The sequence below is a fragment of the Phacochoerus africanus genome, chromosome 12, assembly GCF_016906955.1.
Source record: "Phacochoerus africanus isolate WHEZ1 chromosome 12, ROS_Pafr_v1, whole genome shotgun sequence".
Lineage (NCBI taxonomy): Eukaryota > Metazoa > Chordata > Mammalia > Artiodactyla > Suidae > Phacochoerus > Phacochoerus africanus.
Window position 1 is genome coordinate 8,645,290 of NC_062555.1, and position 22,248 is coordinate 8,667,537.

General features: G+C 37.7%; 1 protein-coding gene across 1 annotated transcript in view; it reads left to right on the plus strand.

The window, feature by feature from the left end:
• Nucleotides 1-22,248, plus strand: part of BRINP3 (BMP/retinoic acid inducible neural specific 3) — a 195,530-nt gene that overhangs the window by 24,491 nt on the left and 148,791 nt on the right. The window contains exon 3 of the mRNA XM_047754623.1: nucleotides 2,277-2,467. Within this exon, the coding sequence (XP_047610579.1) occupies nucleotides 2,277-2,467 (191 nt within the window). The remainder of the gene's footprint in view (nucleotides 1-2,276; nucleotides 2,468-22,248) is intronic.

The window sequence follows — 22,248 nt, forward strand, 5'->3', positions numbered from 1 at the left end:
AGGCTGCTATAGTGAAGCATCACCAACTATGTAGCTTATAAACAGCACACAGCGAAAATGTATTGCTTCTAGTTCTTCAGGCTCTAAGTCTAAAATCAGAATGTCAGCTAGCATGGTTGGGATGAGGGCTTTCTTCCAGGTCACAGATTTTTTTCCTGCCTTTTTTTTTTTTTTTCCCTTCTAAGGCTGAACCTGCAACATATGGAGGTTCCCAGGCTAGGGATCGAATTGGAGCTGCAGCTGCCGGCCTACACCACAGCCACAGCAACCCCAGATCTGAGCCACATCTGCGACCTACACCACAGCTCATGGCAGCACCGGATGGATCCTTACCCCCTGAGCAAAGCTAGGGATCAAACCTGCATCCTCATGGTTGCTAGTCAGATTAGTTTCCACTGAGCCATATGGGAACCTTTTCCTGTATCTTTCCAGATAAGAAGGGACAAGGAATTTCTCTGGAGCCTCCTTTCCAGAGGCACTTACTCCATTCCTGAGGGCTCCGTCCTCATGACCTTCCACAGGCCCCACCCCCGAAGACCATCATTTTAGAAGGGCAGCATTTCAACCTATGAATGCTGGGGGGCACAGACATTCAGACTCTAGCACTCACATGTGCACAGAGCAGAGCCACATTAGGGGTTCATAGACCATCTGTATCTACATCCAAGATGCTTGTTTGGGGACGGCTCACAACTTGGTGCTCAAATGATTCTTCTCAGATTCAACTGTCTTTCTGAGATGCATTCCCTCAAATGTCCTACCAGCTGATCCTCTCCTTCAGGGGCGAATAATTGCTGTGGGTTTTCTATAGTATTTTACTTACATATTCCCCTTCTTGCTCTCAGATGGTCCCACCAAAAGCGGTATATCATACACAAGGTTTAAGGCTGTTAGTAATTTGGCCCACTCATTCATATTTTTTTTCCTTCAGCTCTTCTACTCTGCCTGGTTTCCAGATTGCATGCTGATGTCCCAGTACCAACTCAGAATGCCACTTTCCAGGATAACATTGTTGACAACTTCTTTCTGATACCCATTTACCGCATCTCTTGCAGAGAAGCATAAACTGTCACGTGGCACTGGATGGTCACTTAGGCTGGGTCACTTGAAAGATGGTATTATTTTTAATTTGGAGAAGAAATGTGAACTATTGCTCTGTTAGAAAATCTCATTTGGTCTTTCCTAAAACTGGCTTTTGCCAATTCATCAGTGGGCATAATGCCACCTGAACAGATGGGTTTCTGAAAGAACAAGAACAAGCTTCAAGTTTGACAATTATGTGCTACATAAACATCCAAGAATATGGAGGTCTGAGGATGGCAGCAGTGCTTCATGTTAAACTTAAATGATGTTGACATATTTTGTTAACATTTGTACATTGAAAACTGTGTAATATGCTTTAAATTTCACCTTAGTGAAACCATTGTCAAGTACCTAAAACTTCCATGGAGGTTAGTGATTTCCTTAGAGAATATCTGACTAATATAAAATATTTTGATATCATACCATGTTTGGGAAACCTCTGAATTTAGTACATATATATGTATAACTATATATTCATATACATGTTTTCTCTGCATTTTCAAGAAACAATTGAAAACAGCTAATGTTTTATAATAGACTTGGTCATATTTCCATTTGCCATGCTGATCTGTAGTAAATATTGAGACTATTTAACATATTTTTTCATCTGAATTTGTTTTGGGGCCTCAAGAGTGTTAGGTAAGATAAACCATTTGTTGAGAAAGTCAACAAAATCTAGAGAAACTGTTCCATAAAAACTTGCTCTTCAATATTTACTAAGTAAGTGGGTTTTTTTTTGTTTTGTTTTCTTGTCTTTTTAGGGCTGCACCTGCAGCATATGGAGGTTCTCAGGTTAGGGGTCGAATCAGAGCTACAGCTGCTGGCCTACACCGCAGCCACAGCAACACAGGATCCGAGCCGCATCTGCGACCTACACCACAGCTCGTGGCAACTCCAATCCATAACCCACTGAACAAGGCCAGGGATCGAACCTGCGTCCTCATGGATGCTCGTCAGATTCGTTTCAGCCACAGCAGGAGCTCCCTAAATATGTATTTACGACCATCAAAATCCCCAAATCTAGGGATGCGGCAAATAGGTGTGAACAAAACGAAAGTAAAACTCCCTGACCGTTAGTTGTTCATCATTCTTTTGTTTCCTCGTGGCTGTAACCTAGGCTTCCTCCCCTGCAGGTAATGGAACACACTGATTTGAGGTGGAAAATGGAATAATGTAAAATATTATTAATGCAGGAGAGGAGTCACTCACCATTTTTGTGGACAAGCGGAAGCTGAGCAAACGATCTGAAGGAAGTGATTCCAGCACCAATAGCTCCTCGGTCACCCTGGAGACGCTCCATCAGCTGGCTGCCTCCTATTTCATTGACAGGGACAGCACCCTCCGGAGACTTCACCACATTCAAATCGCATCCACTGCCATAAAGGTAGGAGGGCGTTGACCCTAAGATTGTGTCCCAGCATCCCCTTTTCTGTTGCTAAAATCCATGTCTATGTATGCTTGTGTCTCACTGATTTCAACATGTGTATCCTGGAAAATCATTTTAGACTTCCTTTCATTTTGAGTGTTGCAGTATAGTCAAGATGACACATTGTATCTATTTTCATGTAATTTGGTGATCTTAATGATTGGGTCAAAGTTTTTCATGTCAGAGCATTAATGGAAATACACTTGAGTTGTGCAAGTTTATCTTGGGGTACACGGACCCCCCCCATAAAGTGTTCATGGATAAAGCTTTGTTTTAATGACACGGATTTCTTTTGTAAAATTTCACATTTTCTTGCGTGCCTTTAAAAACATCATCCTGAGAAGGGCTCAAAGTGGGTCAATAACATAAAAACATTAAGAAGTCTAATTTAAGGAGTATTTTTCTCCCAACGTTTTTAGAACACAATTAAGAAGTATAAGTATTTATTCAAAAGTTTCTAGAAGTCAAGATACACCCATAATCTAGAATTAGTGGATAAACTCCACATGTGCACGAAAACCCTTGGCTTCTAACTCAACAAAGGTTGACTTTGCCAGAGAAAGGGAGAGTAAGATACCTTTACTTTTCAAAGAAAATGAAGGGAAAGAGAGAGAGAGAGGCAGGCAGTGGTTTCCAAAACAATAGATGTTTTGACATATTTCTCTGGCAGTTTGGATCTACATGTTATTGTGTTTGGCCAATGGCCATTGCAGTTCTAACAGACCAGAGATTTGGCACCGTGTGTCAGTGTGATTCTGCACTAAGTTAACCAGAGCAAAATAAAACATAAAGAGTATTTCTTAGGGTTTCAAGTGGTACAGTTCCTCATTAATGTAAAAAGTAGCCATTAAATATATCATTCTATTGTTTGATGAGATTCAAATTGTAGGTATTATTTTTTCATTGAATTGAAAATTTAACATGTTGATATGTTGAGAATGCTAATAAAAATTAGTCCAAGGTGTATCTTTTGTCCAAGATTATATTCAGGAGAATCAAAGGTGACCTGAAAATATTTTTATATTAAGGGTTAAGCAAGCAATAACTGCCCATCATTATAGTGCTAGTAGATGAGGTTAAGAAAAGGAATTCTATATATATAAATTATATAGTTATAGTTAGTCTACTCGTGACTGTAGGACTTGCATTATATTGAGCAATCCAGTATATAAAGAGTATTTATGCTGTGTAGATGAAAACATAGCCAGCACGAACACAGATGTAGTTCATTTAAAAATTATTGTAAGGTAGAGTAGTATTGTAGGTATTTAGCTTGAGGTGGCTGAGAAGAACTAGGCTTTTTCAGAAATCAATTTCAATGATATACACAGTAACAAAGTGTATTTTCTAATAGAAGACATCACTGTTGTAAGCGTGTTTATTATTTGGCTATTGATCGTTTTTGCTCAGTACCAGGTAGGATTATACAATAGAGTTTTTGTACTCACACTAAGTAAGAAATATTCATTCATGGTTCATGTCAAAACTTAATGGATATTTGTAAATACTCTTTTCTTCCCCAAGAGAAGGGCAGATCACACAGGGCATCTGCTTTAAGGGTTCAGACTATTGCATGCAGGCCTTGTTCTTAGATCTGGATGAACCCGCCGGCAATGATACGTCTCAACAAAGGTCAGAATCTAGCTCTCTGGTACGAATGAGCCAGCCCCAAAGGAGACGTGACTTTTACTAAGGAGTGATCTGTGAACGGTTCTGGGGAAGAGAAAGAAGGAGCTGGGAGAGTGGGAGAGCGAGCAGCCTTACCTTGAAAGGACTCCAGAAAGTGTGCATTATCTGTTAAACTTGGAGGGGTGTTCTAGAGCCTCTGATGGCAATATTTTAAAGGGTGCCTAGAGTGGCAGGGAACAGGAACGAAAGTGGGGCTTTCATCAGGGAGAGGAAACAGAGCAGCAGGCGGATGATGCAGAGATGGGTTGTAAAGAGATGTGCACATAGCTTGTGAGTAACTAAGGGAACAAAGGAAATGAGGTCCATCCCCCTGGCAGCCACATGGCTAAGAACATATTCCCAGGAGTACATAGGGAGCATGGAGGCGAGGTTGTAGGGCCTGGGAAGGAGGGGAGGGTGATTGGACCTCTCAGGGTTAAATGTAGGCCTAAGGCAGTTACAGTTTCAAGTGACTGGTGGTTATCTGGTCCAGGGTCAGCTGCAGTCTAGGTGATTGTGACAGCTCTGGGGAAAGATGCTTGAGCAGGTCTACAGAGTCTTCGAATTTCATGCACACTTTTATTCCCCTGTGCATTTTCCTGGGGAGTATACTTTTTAAATTTTCATTAGTTATCATATGTGTCTCTACACAGGTAAAAGTTGTCTCTCCTCAATTATAAGATTATAATTGGTTAGATGTAAGTTAAGAAGGTAAGAAGGACTGAGTGCTGAGGGTAGTGGGTGTGTAAGTAGAATCCAAGGACGTGCAACTACTGAAATCCTTTATACTTGGATAACTAACTCAATGCAAAGTGCTTTTGTAGGATATCTGAAACTCCTTTACTAAATCTTTAAAAGTTCAATGCATTGCTTTTTCATTTTAAAGATTTCCACTAAGGATAGCAAGAGCCACAATTGCCTTGATTAGCTAATATACCTTGTGTTTTAAGTGCCACATAGTGGACATTTAATTTCTTGAACAATTGTTATAGGAAGATGTCCCTTGATTCACGTAACTTAGGAGACAGAGTATTGTTAAAAAATAAAGTCACATAAGATCATTATCAGTTGACAGCAAAAATAAAATTAAAGCTGCATAATCATGCCTGCTTTTATCATGCTAATTCTTGCAAAAACACAAAAGAGTTGGACAAATAGCATTAACTATGAGCCAGTTTCTGGAAAATGGAATAGAACAAATTGTTGTTTTTAATCTCATAATTATGAATGTAAATGTAGATTGCTGTTCATTAACACATCTGTAAACAAACAAACAAAAACAGAATGGCTCAAATGCTCATGTAGCTTAATTAACTGCTATACTATTCTAATAACGGCATTTATATCAATATAACGATTAATGCAATAAATAACATGTCAAGTACAATGTCAAAAATTGTCCACTATTTTCAGAAGATTCAACTCCATTGACACAAGTTATCTAAAAGATCACACTAGCATATTCTTTAGGTTTATTTTGAAATGGTCAAATAAACCTTAGTATGTTATCAGCAGTGGTGAGAAAATCAAAATAGACACTTGGGGGAAATTTTAGTCTATCGCCTGAAATAACATCTGTATGTTTAAAAAATTTCCTTAATACTCTAAGTTTTAAAAATCAGATTACATGCAGTGAGTGAAATTAAAATATTTTCAAACTGGATAAAAAATTTAAAAGACCTCAGTTATTATTATTTTTCTAAAAGAAGAAATAAGGTACTTTATTTTTGGCATCTTTCTAATATAGAAAAAAATTGGAATGATTATTAAAATTATGGTGTTTAGCATTTTTCCCCAAAAAAATTAGGAAAAAGCAAAAACAATATAATAAAGGTACTTACCGATCAATATTCCAGCTGAAAATATTCATCTCCACGTGATGTTTTAGTGCTGCATAGTTTCCTTAAGTGTGTTGAAGGTGATATTGAGAAGCTCCACGACCTTAGAATTACATTTCTATTTCTAAAATTATAAAAATACACTAAATGAAAATATTAAAAGCTATTTATAAAATTAGGATATGCATTAGAAAATACAGTGGAGAAAAGACCATTCCTTCACCAAGCAGCCCTGGGAAAGCTGGACAGATGCACATAAATCACGGAAGTCAGGACATTCCTTCACCCCTCACGCAACTGGACAGCCACTAGGAAAACTGGACAGCCTTGTGTGAATCAATGACACTGGAACACACCTTCTCACCATGCACAAAAATAAACTCCAGGAGTTCCCGTCGTGGCGCAGTGGTTAACGAATCCGACTAGGAACCATGAGGTTGCGGGTTCGGTCCCTGCCCTTGCTCAGTGGGTTAATGATCCGGCGTTGCCGTGAGCTGTGATGTAGGTCGCAGATGCGGCTCGGATCCTGTGTTGCTGTGGCTCTGGTGTAGGCTGGCAGCTACAGCTCCGATTTGACCCTTAGCCTGGGAACCTCCATATGCCTAGACAGCGGCCCAAGAAATAGCAAAAAAAAAAAAAAAAAAAAAAAAAGACAAAATAAATAAATAAATAAATAAACTCCAAATGGCTTGAAGACGTAAATATAAGCCGTGGCACAACAAAACTCCTTGAAGAGGACATAGACAAAAACATTTTCTGGTCTAAATTATAGCAGTGTTTTCTTCGGTTGATCTCCTAAGGCAACAGAAATAAAAGCAAACCATAAATAAAGGAGACCTCATCAAACTTAGAAGCTTTTGCACAACAAAGGAAACCATAAACAAAATGAAAACACAACTAATGTCCCGGGAGAAATATTTTCTAACAATATTACCACGAGGGCTTACTTTCCGAAAGATGCAAACAGTTCGTACAACTCAGTAACAGAAACGACCAACCAACCAACCCAACAAAAAATGGGCAGAAGGCCTAAAGAGACATTTCTCCCAACAGGACAAACAGACGGCTGATAGGCGTATTTTGAAAAGAGGGGCAACAGCACTAATTATCAGAGAAATGTAAAGCACACAACGATGAGGGACCACCTCCCTCCAGTCAGAATGGCCATCACTAAAAAGTCTACAAATCTGGGAGTTCTCTGATGACCTAGTGGGTTGAGGCTCCTGCATTCTCACCGCTTTCGCTCTGGTTGCTGCTGTGCAGTGTAGGTTCCATCCCTGGCCCAGGAATTCCCACATATTGCCTGTGTGGCAGAAAAAAAAAAAAAGAGAGAGAGAGAGAGAAAAGATACAAAACACCCAAGAGAACCTGAAATAAATGTTGCATTTAAAAAAAAAAAAAGTCTACAAGTCTTAAATAGTCTACAAAGGCTGGAGAAAAGTGGCCCTCCTGTTCTGTTGGTGGGAATGTAACTTGGTACAGTCGCTAAAGAGAACATCATGGAGGTTCCTTTAAAAACTAGAAGTATATGGCACAGCTTCAATCCCTGGCCCCTGAACTTCCACATGCTGCAGAGGAAGCCAAAAAGCCAAAACAAAACTTGGAATGGAGTTGCCATGGATCCTTCCATCCTACTCCTCAGCATATATCTGGAGAGAGCTCTAATTCCAAAACATACATGCACCCCAAAGTTGATAACTGTTTATAACATCCGAAATATGGAAACAACCTAAATGCCTGTCAGCATGTGAATGGATAAAGATATGGTGTATATAGAATGGAATACTACTTAGCCGTAAAAAAAGAATGAAATAATGCCTTTCGCAGCAACTTGGAGGGACCTAGAGATTCTCATACTAAGTGAAGAAAGTCAGAAAGAGAAAAACAAATATATGATATCACTTGTATATAGAATTTAAAATATGATACAAATGAACTTATTCACAAAATAGAAAGAGACTCACAGACATAGATAGTAAATGTCTGGTTAAAAAGGGGAAAGAGTGTGGGGGAGGAATAAATTAGGAGTTTAGAATCAGCAGGTAACAAACTGCTATGTATGAAACAAATAGACAAGATGCTACCATATAGCAAAGGGGACAAGAAAATAATTAAAGCTACTTATAAAATTAGGCTTGACCGTAATTTTCCAAGAAGCTTTTTTCATATGTAAATTATTTGATTTGGGGAAATAAAATTAGTAAAACTTCACAATTATTTTTTTTTTATTTAACCTCCACATGTTCCAAAAAATCTTACTTTAAGAAAACTCAACATAGACAGTTTCCATGTGAATATTCGTAATAATTAGACATTTGACTTCATATATTAGTTTTATTTTCAGGAAGACTCTCTTTTACACAGCAAACTCTCTTAGGGTTTTAAAAGAATAGTTTAACTTACAAACTTACAAAAGTATCTAATTAGTGCAATCGAAGTTGTACATTTAACTTAGTACATTTAACAAGTTGGACAATGCTGGTCAAGTTGACCACAAACTTACCTGAAATTTTCTTGTATACATACTTACTTGCCCCAATTTCTTAGTGTGAAGAAGAAAATACATAATTCCAGAATAATTCATATAATTAATATGTATAAAGCTAGGGTCACGGTTAAATTCATGAAAGCAAAATTTCCAGAATAAGTAAGAATCATTTCTTTTCATATTCTGAATTTTTACATGTTTGATAATAATTTCCTGGTTTTCATTTAGATAGTTATTTCCTCTGTGTCATGTCTTTGCTTTTGGCAAACAATCCTGAAGGCAGAACCTGTTTTTGTTTATGTTTTGTTTTTATTATTTATTTATTTATTTATTTATTTATTTTAATGAGAGTTGCAACGTTTATTTCAGGTTCTCTCTTGTTTTTTTTTTTTATTTGTATTTTTTTTTTTTCTATTTGCCATGCGGGCAGTATGTGGGAATTCCTGGGCCAGGGATTGAACCTAACGCCGCACAGCAGCAACCAGAGCGAAAGCGGTGAGAACGCAGGAGCCTCAACCTGCTAGGCCATCAGAGAACTCCCTATGTTTTGTTTTTAATCAAAATAGCTTATGTATAGTGGCTACCAAGCAATAAATCAGTAGCAGTTAAGCTTTGCTATTTAAATATTAATTATATAAATCAAGGAAACTTTTAAAATTCAATTTGGGGTATTTATTGGCATCTGTTTCATTCTACTCTTCTTTTTCCAGCTCTTTTCCTAATCTAGTCTTGTTTCCTGTGAGAGAGTCTATGCTGTGTGAGTCCATTATATCTTATTTATTTTCTGCTCCTTCACATCTCAGTTGTCTTACCACTATCACTCAAAATGCATCTTGTGTTTATCTTTCTCGTGATAAATTACACATCATTATACTTTCTGTGTTGCAACTGAGCATTGACTAAATTATTATCATTTCCATGTACAAAGACTATTTGAAGTGAAAAAGCCTGAAAAAATAAAATCAAGCAAAGAAAATGATATTACATAAAATTTCAAATCTCTAAACAGGCAGAACTGCTTCTAACCAAATTTGATTAACAAGGTCTGGATTTACCCTCCTACCTGGCAATCAAAAAATGATAAAAGGTATAAAAATATTGGTTTTGCAACCATTGAACAATAGACATTGAAGGACAGTGATTCATGAGAGATGGGAAACAACTGGGGTACGCCTATATGCGCCCCAGGTTACTGTCCTTTCCAGGGAGTGGTGTAGGGAGAGAAAATCCAGGCAGATACCAAATAATTCTTTTCTTTTTTTTTTTTCTGCCTTTGAGGGGCACCCCCGTGGCATATGGAAGTTCTCAGGCTAGGGAACTTCCTGGGAAGGGGTCAAATCAGAGCTGTAACTGCCAGCCACAGCTGCAGCCACAACAATGCCAGATCTGAGCCGAGTCTGCAACCTACATGACAGTTCATGGCAACGCCAGATCCTTAACCCACTGAGCAGAGCCAGGGATCGAACCTGCAACCTCATGGATACTAGTTGGGTTTGTTACCATTGAGCCACAACAGGAACTCCCCAAATGATTCTTTAAATTGAGAACAGAGCTCCAAATTAAGAGAGAACTATGTATTTCTAATTCGTTGGATAGAATACCAAAGAGGAGAAAGCTATGTAGAGAGAAAACCCCAGGAACTATAGAGGTTTGCCCTCTAGTATTTAGCAGATTGCTGTTGAGTGTATACATATGAGGAAATTATCTGACATCAGGGGAGAAACTGTAACATAGCATTAGAGAAAACTATCTGCTCCTCACACAGGGCCTAGAATAGTATTTCATAAGCCAGAAAAAACATACCAATAATCCATGAGCAGTGACTAGAATGTGGCATTTTTTGGTGGTAGGTAATAATTAACCCTAGATTGAGTTCTTCCCTGGACTCATCTCACAAATTATAAAAACAAGACCAAAATGAATCAAAATCTTTCCAAGACCTGCATCCCAGAACAAAGGTCAAGAATGATGATAGGAATACAAAATAAATAAATACATCAAACATCCAACACAATAAGATTCACAATGATAAAACGAGTCAAATTTCCCAGGTAATGAAGAAGCAGGAAAACACAACCCATAATGAAGAGAACATTGAGCCAATTAAAACTGACTCTCAATGAACATAAACATTTGACTCAGACAAGAACACTAAAATATGTATTCCATATTTTCTAAAATATTAGTAGAGACCTGAAGATATTAAAAAAAAAAAATGAGTTCCTGTTGTGGCTCGGCAGTCGTGAAGCTGCCTAGGATCCATGAGGACATGGGTTCGATCCCTGGCCTCACTCAGTGGATTGGGGATCCCACACATTGTGAGCTGTGGTATAGGTTGAAGACACACCCAGGATCCCAAGTTGCTATGGCTGTGGTGTACACCAGTAGCTACAGCTCCAATTCAACCTCTAGCTTAGGAACTTCCACGTGCAGGTGTGGCCCTTAAAATAAGACCCCCCCAAAAATCCATAAAAAAGCTGCAATTGAGTTTACGGAGATAAAGACTATAATGTTTGACATAAAAATTTACTGGATAAGATGAGACACCTTCCACATGGCATGGGCAAAGATGCGGGAAATTGCAACATGGACAGATAAACTCTTCAAAATGAAAACAGAGAGAATGAAACAAAAAACAAAACGATGAACAGTGAGCTGTGGAACAGCTCCACAAGGCTGTAAATATGTGAATGAGAGTCCCCAGAGAAGTCTGCGGGCAGAGGGACGTATTAGATCCCTATGGCTATGTACCTTTATTATGGTTCCTTCAGCGACGTTATCATGGCTTATGGCTTTTGTTTGTTGTTTTGCTCCTTCTTTTGTTTGGTTGTTTTTCCAAGAGTCCAGGCATGACTTGGCTAGTTTTCCCATCGATGTGCCCACCAAAACTAGATTCTCACCTGACGGTCAACGTGGGAAAGATCCTTTTCCAAGCATACATAGTTGTTGGAAGCAATAATGTCCTCGCCAGTGTGAAGGGCTCTTTTCTTGTTCGCTGTTGGTGGAAGGCAATCCTCAACCGTCTGCCAAGCGACCCTCTCCATAGGGCACCTCACAACCCGTTAATGTGTTTTTTCAGGTTCAGCAAGAAAGTCACGATAAAACATTAGAATCTTTTTGGTAATGTGTGTTTACGGACATGCCGTCACAGTCACATCCATTCCATCATCTTTGTCTTTTTCTTTGGTTGCATAGGGCCTGTCTGCCCTCAGTGGGAGAGGATTACAGAAGAATGCGTGCGGTCAGAGGGGGAGTTCCTTAGAATCTGTTGCCACAGACTAAACAAAAAATATTTGAAGAGCTAGTGACTAATTTCCGAGTTAATGAGGACCTTTCAACTCACAGATCCAAGAAACTCAAAGAATGCCAAACATGGAAAAGGTCAAGAAAATTACACGAAAATTACACGAAAAAGGCATTTCATAACCAAATTGCTCAAAACCAGTACTAAAGACAGTATCTTAATCTTCACTAGTCATTAAAGGAATTTGAATTGAATAAAAGACAGCTCTTCTAAAAAATAAGACCAACTAGACTGTAAAAATGCTTATATGGAAATTCACGAGGTACAGGGGTCAGGCTCAGCCAGTTAGAATCCTGACATAGCGTTCACAAGGATGTGGGTTTGATCTCTGGCCTCACTCCGTGGGTTAAAGATCCAGCCTTGCCACAAGCTGCAGCAGAGGTTGCAGATGTGGCTTGGATCCAGTGTTGCTGTGGCTGTAGTATAGGCTGGCAGCTGCAGCTCCAGATTCCACCCCTAGCCTGGGAACTTCCATATCTGCAGATGTGATCCTATGAAAGAAAAAAAAAAATGATACAGGACATCATTCAAGCAAGAAGACAGTTGATGCCTGTCAGAAATACATATTTCCACAAATGAATATAGAAAAGTGAAAATGGTACCAACATGGCAATTCTATTTCTTATTATTTGTCTCTTTAAAAGAGAATCAATTATTTAATCAAAACCACAGTCAGTGTGTTACGAGGTTTATGGCATAGGTGGAAATAAGCAGTGTGGCAACAATAGCATACAGGTCATAGGCATACAGGAGGAACCGCTGACCTTGAACTACAAGGCTCTACTTATAAGCAGGTTTTTTGATAGAAACAACTATGGTACTACAGTATTGAAAGTTGGTTGAATTTGTGGGTGAAGAGCTAAAGCTGCAGAGGAACCATGGATACAGAGGGCCAACCCTGAGTTATACCCGAATTTTCTACTCTGTAGAGGGTTGATGTCCCCCTGTTATTCAAGGGTCAACTGTATAAAATTTTATGATTCTTATATCAGCAGTACGATGCTATAATATCATTTAAAAGTAGACGGAAGAGGGTGTATACAGTGAACACTAAAGCAACCACTAAAATAACGACATAAAGGGTTAGAGCTAACAGGACAAAAATGTTATACAATAGAATTATCTTAAAATTTCAAAGGAAGTTAAAATTGTAACAACGGGAAGAAAGAACTGATGGGGAAAGAGAAAGTAATACCAAGTAGATTGACAAACCTAATAACGCCATTAGCCATACTTCTATAAAGATAGTCTAAACTGGCCAATTCAAAGGCATATTGACACATTGAATATATTTAGGAAAGGAAGATCCAACTGTATGTTGCCTATAAGAAAAACACTTGAAATGTAAAAGTTGGCTAAAAGTAAACAGATGAGAGCAGATATACTGTGCCAGCAGTGGCGTGGCTATTTTAATATAAGAGAATATGTTTCAGAAAAGAATATTATCAGGGACAACAGTATTTCATAATGATAAACTGGTCAATTAATCCAGAGGAAATAAAAATCTTAAATATGTGGTCCTATTAGCAGAGCTTCAAAATACATGAAAAATTTTAGGAGAGAAAAAAGCCATAGAGAAATCCCGAATCATCGTCAGAGATTTTAACAGCCTTCTTCAATCTTTGGCAGAACAAGTCAACAGAAAATCAGCGAGGGTGTAGTAGATTCAAATAACGCTGTCATTAAACCTATGCAAAGTATATGTTAAGAATACAAAGGTGTTTGAAAAATCCTCATGTATTTCAAAAACTAAATAATAGATTTCTAAGTAGCCATGGCTCAGAGAAGAAAGTAAAGGGCATGAGAATTTTTTTGAACTGAATGTAATAATGGAAATATAACATGCTAAAACCTGTCAAATATTAATAAAATAGAACCCAGGGGAAAATTTTGCAGCTAATAATGTTTCTAGTTGAAAAAAAAGATAAAACAATAGTCAAAGATCTACCCTTAAGAGACCAGAGATGAAGATGAGCAATTAAATCCAAAGTAATCTGAAGAAAAAAAATAAAATGGAGATCAATAGAAATAGAATATAAAACAGAAAACAGGAAAACAATAAAGAAGGAACCAGTTGTTTGGATATTGTGTGGATTCTTTAAATGTATCAGTAAAACTGATAAATATTTAGCCAAAAATATCAAGAAACGAAACAGTGAATAGACAAATTACCAATACTGGAAATGAGAGATGAAACACCACTATACATTATACAGTTTTCTGAGTGTTAATAAGGACATATCTCAAACAACATCATGTCTACTAATTTGAAAACTAGTAAGTGCGTTCCTTGAAAGACAAGAATTTCCAAGGTTTAGTCCAGAGTAGATAAACAGAGTAATCCAAAATTTATTAAACAAATTGATCCTGGCCAGGATGTCTTCACTATTGAATTCGAACATTTTTAAGGAAGAGATAATAAAAATTGTATAAACTATTACAAAACATTTCAGAGAGTTGAAAAATGATCAAATCATTCCTTAAGTCCAGCATTACTTTGATAACAAAGCAAAAATACTATAAGGAAATAAAATGATCAATATACCTCATTAGTGTTGATGCAAATATTTCTACCAAAATTTAAGCAACTTGAAACTAACAATTATCAATAGAATTTGGCTTATCAAAAGAAGTTGGATTTATCCAAGGAGTTCAAGGTGAATAGCATTAAATAATTAACCAATCTAATTTAATAATTTATCGTATTAACAAGTCAAATGTAGATATGGATGGATGGATAGATAGATAGACACACAGACAGACCGACTGACCGACCAACCGATCGACCAACAGAGTGAATCTTCTCAAGAAATGCAGAAGAACCTTTAGAAAAATGCGACATGTAATTCTGATTAAAAGAAAAAAAAACAAATCTTAGAAACTATATCAAGAAGGGAACATTTTCAACTTGATCAAGAGTGTACCTGTAGCAAACACCATCCTCCATGGTGACAGAGTAAATGCTTTTTCTCTATACTTCGGGAACAAAACAAGGATTTCTACTTTTACTGGAGTAGAATAATACTAAACACTTCTGATAATAGTACTAAACATTCTAGTGGTAAACCTTATAAGTGCTAACCACTGTCATCAAGCAGTACACGGAAATCAAGCATTCAGATTTGAAAATAAGTAAACTTCTTTATTCACAGAAGACATGCATCTATAGAAAATCCAAAGAAATGTTTTTGAAAGGACCAAGAAATAAAAAGGGAGCTGATCATTTGCAGGATACGAGATTAATTCATAAAACTATGTATACTTCTATATGCTATCAACAATCAGAAGTTGAAGTAAAAAATTATACCATTCACACTGGACAAAAGATTTAAAAGCTCTGTGTATGAAAAAGCACAAAAATACTTAAAACTAGTTATTATTTTAATATTTCCAAAATTCTACTTTTTAAATACACATGTAAATAAATGCATGTGTGTCTCCTCATCTGTATCTGCAGATATCTATCCATCAATCCGTTCTACCTTTCTATCTTTCATTCTTCCCATTTTACTGTTGTCTTCTGATCTCCTTTTTCTTTGACGAGTAGTTAGCCATCACTATTGTAATTTTTTCTCTTGGACACAATGTTTCACTTCCCCTGTCTGACTTCAAGATCTTCTATGTTTCTCTTTATTTTGGACTTTCAGAAGATTGATTGGTGTGGTTTTTCTTCCTGTTTATCCTTCCTGATAATTTATTCTCCTTCTCCCCTGGGATTTTGATGCTAGAGTGACATCGTCCTTAACATCTTGTGCAAGTTGCCCTTTTTTTTCTCTTTGCCTTTCGATTGTATTAATTTCCAATGACATATCTTTCATTCATTTATTTATTCCCTGTTTGTCCAGGGCAATGTAGAGCCAATTCAATAAATTCTTCATTTATGATACATTTTATTTTCTCCCGTGTATTTTCATTTTGTATGGTTTCAATTTTCTGAAAGTCCCCATTTGCTTATGTATGTTGTCCAACCATTCTAGGAGATTTTTTAACAAAGTCATTCTAATTATTCAAACATTTCTATCCTGCGATTTCAACCTCTTATGCATTTCTGGGTCTGCTTTCTTTGACTATTGCCTATCTTTCTGATTGAGTTCATATTCTCTTGCTTTTTCACATATTTATTGTTATTGTCAAATGCTGTGTGTTAAAAAAAGAAAATGGGTGGGTGTGCAGTGGCTTTGGTGCTTCCTGGTATTTTAATCCATCATACCAGCACCTATGCCACCATTAAACCTTCTTTTTAGCACCGCTTAACTTTATCAATGGCAGCTGTATGCTCTTCCTTCTCTGCCAGAAGTGAGAGCACCATTGTATTCCTTTCCTCCCAGAAAGGTTGACTCCTTCCCCCCCCCCCTGGATTTTAGGTCATTGACACTATCCACTTACGCTTATAGTTAAACAAAAACTTTGCATTTGAGTTTTTCCAACTTACTCTCATTGTTAGGGTGAGAATGCTGGTATCTTGTGATTTTTTTCAATATCCTAACTAGAAGTCCTTGCTTTTAGGCTCTACGCCTTGATTCCTACTTCTCTGTATCCCCTGATAACTCTACAAATGTGTTCAAAACACTATATTGGATCTCAGGTGTTTTCGTTTTTTTTTTTTTTCCTCGTGTAAGGTCATAGAGACGTCCTGGAGATTACGAAGACATTTCAGGCTTTTATTTTATACCCCATTACAGCTAGCATTATGCCTCCTGAAGTGCATGAGATCTCACATTATACACTTTTTTCCTCCCACGTAGAGACTTTAGAACCAATTAAGAAATCACCCAGGACTGAAGTTCAAGTATAAGCTCTATTTCAAGGCTCCATCTAACAGCTAACTCCCAATTAAACTTAAATAACTAGCGCTCTCCCTCAGGCAGAGCCTGCTCCTACAAGCTTAACCCATATGCAATACTAAACATGATGGTAACCCCTCTGATGGATTTATGCAAGTGCTATTTTATTTTATTTTACTTTGCTTGTTAGGGCCGCACCCGTGGCATATGAAAGTTTTCAGGCTAGGGCTCGAATCAGAGCTGCAGCTGCCAACCTACCCACAGCCACAGCCACAGCAATGCAGGATCCCAGCCGTGTCTGTGATCTACACCTCCGTTCGTGGCCACGCGGGATTGCCGGCCCCCTAAGCGAGCCCAGGGGACTGAACTGCCACCTGACACTAGTCAGATTCCTCTCTGCTGCGCCACACCTGGGAACTCCCGCAAGTGGTATTTTAGGAGGTGCCGAGTAGAGCGTGCATAATCCCAGTTCTTCAGTATCACTAATCAGATATTCTTCTATCTTTGGTGGAAGCTCTAGAATGTGGGCGGAAGTTGGTCTGAGAGAGAACATCAGGGGCTCCCTAGTAAAATTCTTGTCAATAAATCATGCGGCAAAGTGAAATACAGTTTCTCCTCTACTCATGGCCAGGGTATCTTTCTTGAATATAACCAGTGCCTCAAGCTTTTCAAGGTAACCATCTATACATTGTGGCCACCGTTCTTGTCATTATATTGTTATCTAAATAAGTCTACTTTATTGCCAGGTGTATTATCTCCTCCATAAAAAACAATTAGATGACATTTTAAAAAACATAATCAAGGCTCATCACAGTCACCCCGCCTTCAACTGAAAACATAAGGCCGATTTTGTTTGGTTTAGTTTCAACATAGCTATAAATAGTACATCACTGCATTTACGCACATCTTTGTTTGTCATTTAACCTTTATTTCGGGGTTGGAGGCAAAACTCAGCAGCATTGTGTCGGGGATCACGTCTTTTTTCCAGAACCGCGAACTGGATTGTTACAAACATTGATCTGGAGCAAAGATTCTCAGGAGCAATACTTTAAATCAATAAACTCTTGAACTCCATTTCGTCCCACACATAAATTAAAGCTGTGGTTCTCAAAGGGATATAAGAGAGCAAATGTCAGGTGCTCTCCCCAGCAACGTGTCCTTCTATTTTATCAAACCCGTGATGACTGTCGAACAGCACTGCTTAAACTGGTCGCTCGGACAGGTATCAGACGAAAAACTAAAGATGAGTCTAAAAGCTACCTAGAGGATGCACATGTTTGAGCTCCCTCCGGTCTCCTTCCCTAACTCGATATTGTGTGTGTGTGTGCTCAAACATGTATGCATGCACACACGCAACTGGTAGTGCTTCTCAAGAGAGCTCCGAAATTTTTCTTTTATTTTGAATTTTTTTTATTAAAGTATAGTTGCTTTACAGCGTTGTGGCAATTTTGGTGGCACTATTAGAGCACAGTGACCCTTTCTCATATGTATATATATATACAGATATGTATATATACACAGAGCATCACGACCCAGTCATGTGTGTGTGTGTGTGTGTGTGTGTGTGTGTGTACTCCTTTTCTTACACTACCCTCCATCATGTTCTATCCCAAGAGACTAGATAAAGTCCCCTGCGCTGCACAGCAGGACCTCCTTGCTTAGCCATGCTAAATGTCATGGTTTGCATCTACTAACCCCAACCTCCCGTCCGTCCCACTCCCTCCCCGTCCCCCTTGGCAACCACCGGTCTGTTCTCTATGTCTGAGAGTCTCTTTATGTTTTCTAGCTAGGTATATTTGCACCACACTCTCCTGGATTCCATTCTCCCCATATCCAATCAGGCTACCCTGATTTACAAAAACCAAACTACCTGAGAATACTGAAATAAAAATCAGTGTGCACATATGAATATTCCTGAAAAAAATGAAAATATTTGTAAATATATATAGGAAAACATTGAAAAATGTTCAAAAGTCTAAGACAGATATTTTGTACATTTCCCCAAAAGAACCTTGATTTATTTCTCATATATTTCTGATTTTAAAGGAGGACATGATTGATATTAGTAATATGGTCACGTTTAGGAAATACAGGCTGTAGTGGTTCCCTGAACTTCTCCCCATTCAGTGTGTGAAATTGAAAGGATGAAACTACACTATAGTACTGTTAGGTTTGATCTGATGTAAGCTGACATTTAATGTTCATTTTAAAAATAGATTTGTTGAGCTATAACTCATATATCGTGCAAGTCCCACATTTGTCCAATTCAGATTTCTTTTTAGTATATTCACAGATATATAGAAACATTATCACAGTAAAATTAAGACATCTGATCATCTTACAAAAATGTCCCCAAACCCTTTAACTGTAATTCTCCTATCCTATCCAGCCCTAAATAACCAGTAATCCAGTTTCTGTCTCTATAGATTTCCCTATTCTGGATTTTCATATGAATAGCATCATATAATATGTGATCTTTTGGAGTTTCCCTCATGGCTCAGTGGTAAACAAGCCCAACTATTATCCATGAGGACGCAGGTTTGACCCCTGGCTTGGCTCACTGGGTTAAGGATCTGGCATTGCTGTGAGCTGTGGTGTAGGTCGCAGACATGGCTCGGATCCTGCATTGCTGGGGCTGTGGCATAGGGCGGCAGCTGCAGCTCTGATTCGACCTCTAGCCTGGGAACCTCCATATGCCATGGGTGCGGCCTTAAAAAATAAAAATTAAAAAAAGCAAAAACAGTAGTCTTTTGTAACTGTTCTTTTTCATGTGGCATATTGTTTTCAAAATTCATTAGTGCTTTCATTTTTCTTTTTATGGATGAGTAATATCCCATCATATGAATACAACACGTGGTTTACTCATTCATCTCCTGAAGGACATTTGAGTTGTTTCCACTTTTTACTACTCTTAATAACGCTGCTATAAACATTTGTGTATGAGTTTTCGCTTGGACATATATTTGCCTTTCTCTTGGATATACACCTAGGAGTCAAACTGCCGGGTCATGTGTTAACTCTGAGGAGCTTCCAGACTGCTTCCAAAGTTTCCCCACCTTTCTTACGTTTCACTGTACTGTATGAGAATTTTGATTGCTTTACTACCTTGCCAATACTTGTCACTATCTGACTCTTTGATTCCAGTCACACTAGTGGGTGTGAAGTGCTATCTCTTTGTGGTTTTGATTTGCATTTCCCAGATGACATCACTAAGTATCTCTTCTTTATCTCTTGGCCACTTGGATATCTTTTTTATAGAAATGTCTATTCAGGTTCTTTGCTTATTTCTTAATTGGTTTTTATCTTTTATTATTGAGTTGGAAGATTCCTCTATATTTCCCAGGTATCATTCCCACCTTAGTTATACAACTTGCAAATATTTTTTTCTAATTCTGGGGGGGTCTTTTTACTTTCTTGATGAACTTTGAAGCCCCAAATTTAATTTTAAGTCCAATTTATCTATTTTTCTTTTGTTCCTTTTATTTTTGGTATTACATGTAAAAACGCTTTGCCAAATTCAAGGTTTAAAAAATTTCCTTACATGTTCTCCGAGGTAAGAGTCCAACTTCAATCTTTTTAGGAGGCTATCCAGTTGTCCCAACACCTTTGCTTGAAAAGACTATTATTTCCCCATTAAATAGTTCCAGCATTCTTGTCAAAGCTTAGTTGATCATAGATGATCAAATTAGTTGATCATAGTTGATCACAGAATTAGACTCTCAAGTGTGTTTCATTGATTTGTACATTGATCCCTGTGCCAAAACCACAGTGTCTCAATTACTGTCACTTTGTGGTCATTTTTGAGGTAAAAAGCATGAGTGCCCCTGCTTGGTTGTCTTTTTTTAGGACTGATTGGACTATACTGAGTCCCAATTTCTTTTGATGATATTTTGTAGTTTCCAGAGTACAATGTTTGAACTTATTTTGCTAAATTTATTCCTTAGATATTTTTTCTTTTTGATGCTATTTTGAATGATTTTTTTAAAATTTGATTTTCATATTGTTTGTAGCAAGTATATTAGCCAGAGTTTTCCAGAGAAACAGAGCTACCAGAATATACACATATACTGCGGTGTGTGTGTGTGTATTAGTCTTTTTTCCCTGGTTCTCTGGCTTTTGTAATACCTATTGATCTGTCTTTAAATTCATTATTTCTTCCCTTTTCCCATTTAACTCTACTGTAATTTCCTCTGGTGATTTCTTTTTTAAAATTCACTTGTACTTTTCAACTCCCGAATTTCCATTTGGTTGTTTTGCTAATTTATATCTCTGTATCAGTTTCTCTATTTGATGTGACAGTGGTTTTTCTTTGCTACTTTAGGCTTGCTTTCCTTTGGTTCTATGAAGATATGTATAATGTCTATTTTGAAGTCTTTTTATGTGAAATACAACATCTGGTTGCTCGCACAACTGGTATTTTCCTTCTTTTCCAATGTGCAGATAATACTTTCCTATTTCTTGGCATGCCTCAAACATTTTGTTTGGTAATGTCACAGGCCGTTTTCGATAATATACATAGCAACTCTGGGTACTGTTCTCTAGTAATCTAAACATATTCGAACACAACCAATTTAGTAATTAATAACCAATATAAAGTTATTGAATAACTCTTATGATGACTGATGAAAATTCTAATAGCTTAAGGATAAGACTTAAATATAATAAGACTTAAATGATATGCGATGTATATGTTACACATATATATGTCTTTAGTTTATATCATATAAAGACAGAATCTTTCAAGATCTATTACCCTACTATGACTACACCTCAATATTTAATACCATTCAACATTCCAGTAGTATAAAAATGAGAGGATTTAAGACAGAGGAAAGAGAGATATTTTCAGAAAATTGCTAGTTAATTTAAAAAATAGTCTTCTGCAGGCTGCTACTTTCTAAATCCAGTAATGTTTACACAATTTCCTATGAAACAGATTTGCTAAAGTCCAGTTACAAAACCGCTATATCAGGTATGTGTTCAGTCACAGAGGAAAAAACTGACAGTATTCACCACCTCCGTCGGTGTGGTTCTTGGATCCCACACAAAGAAGTATTCTGCTCAGCGGGCGTCTATGGAAAGCCAAAAGAGTCATTGCTAATTGATCTAGGAAAACCATTATCTTCAGAATGTAAAATATTTCCATTATCTTAAAATAATTGCCATCACAAAGACATTCCAGCAGGAGTTCCCATTGTGGTTCAGGGTGTTGAGGACCTGAGTTGTCGCTATGAAGATGCAGGTTTGATCCCTGGCCTCGCTCAGTGGGATAAATATCTGGTGTTGCCACAAGCTGTGGTGTAGGTTGCTGACATGTCTCGGATCCGGTGTTGCCATGGCTGGAGGTAGACCACAGCTGAAGCTCCGATGTGACCCCTAGCCCAGGAACTTCCATGGGCTGCAGGTGCACCCATGGGTGGGGGGGAAGGCATTCAAGTGAGCAAATGCTGGGAGAAAAAAAAATGCATTACAAGGTCTAGATAGTAGGGTGAAATCTAGATGCTTTTCTAACAGCATCAATAAAGCAATCTTTAGGAAAGAAGGAAAGAGAAAACAAAAAAATAATAATTGTATTGCTACCTTTACAAATAAGCCCATTGTGAATATAGAGAATGCATTTTCTTAGGCAGTTAGGAATAAATGAGAATTTATACTAT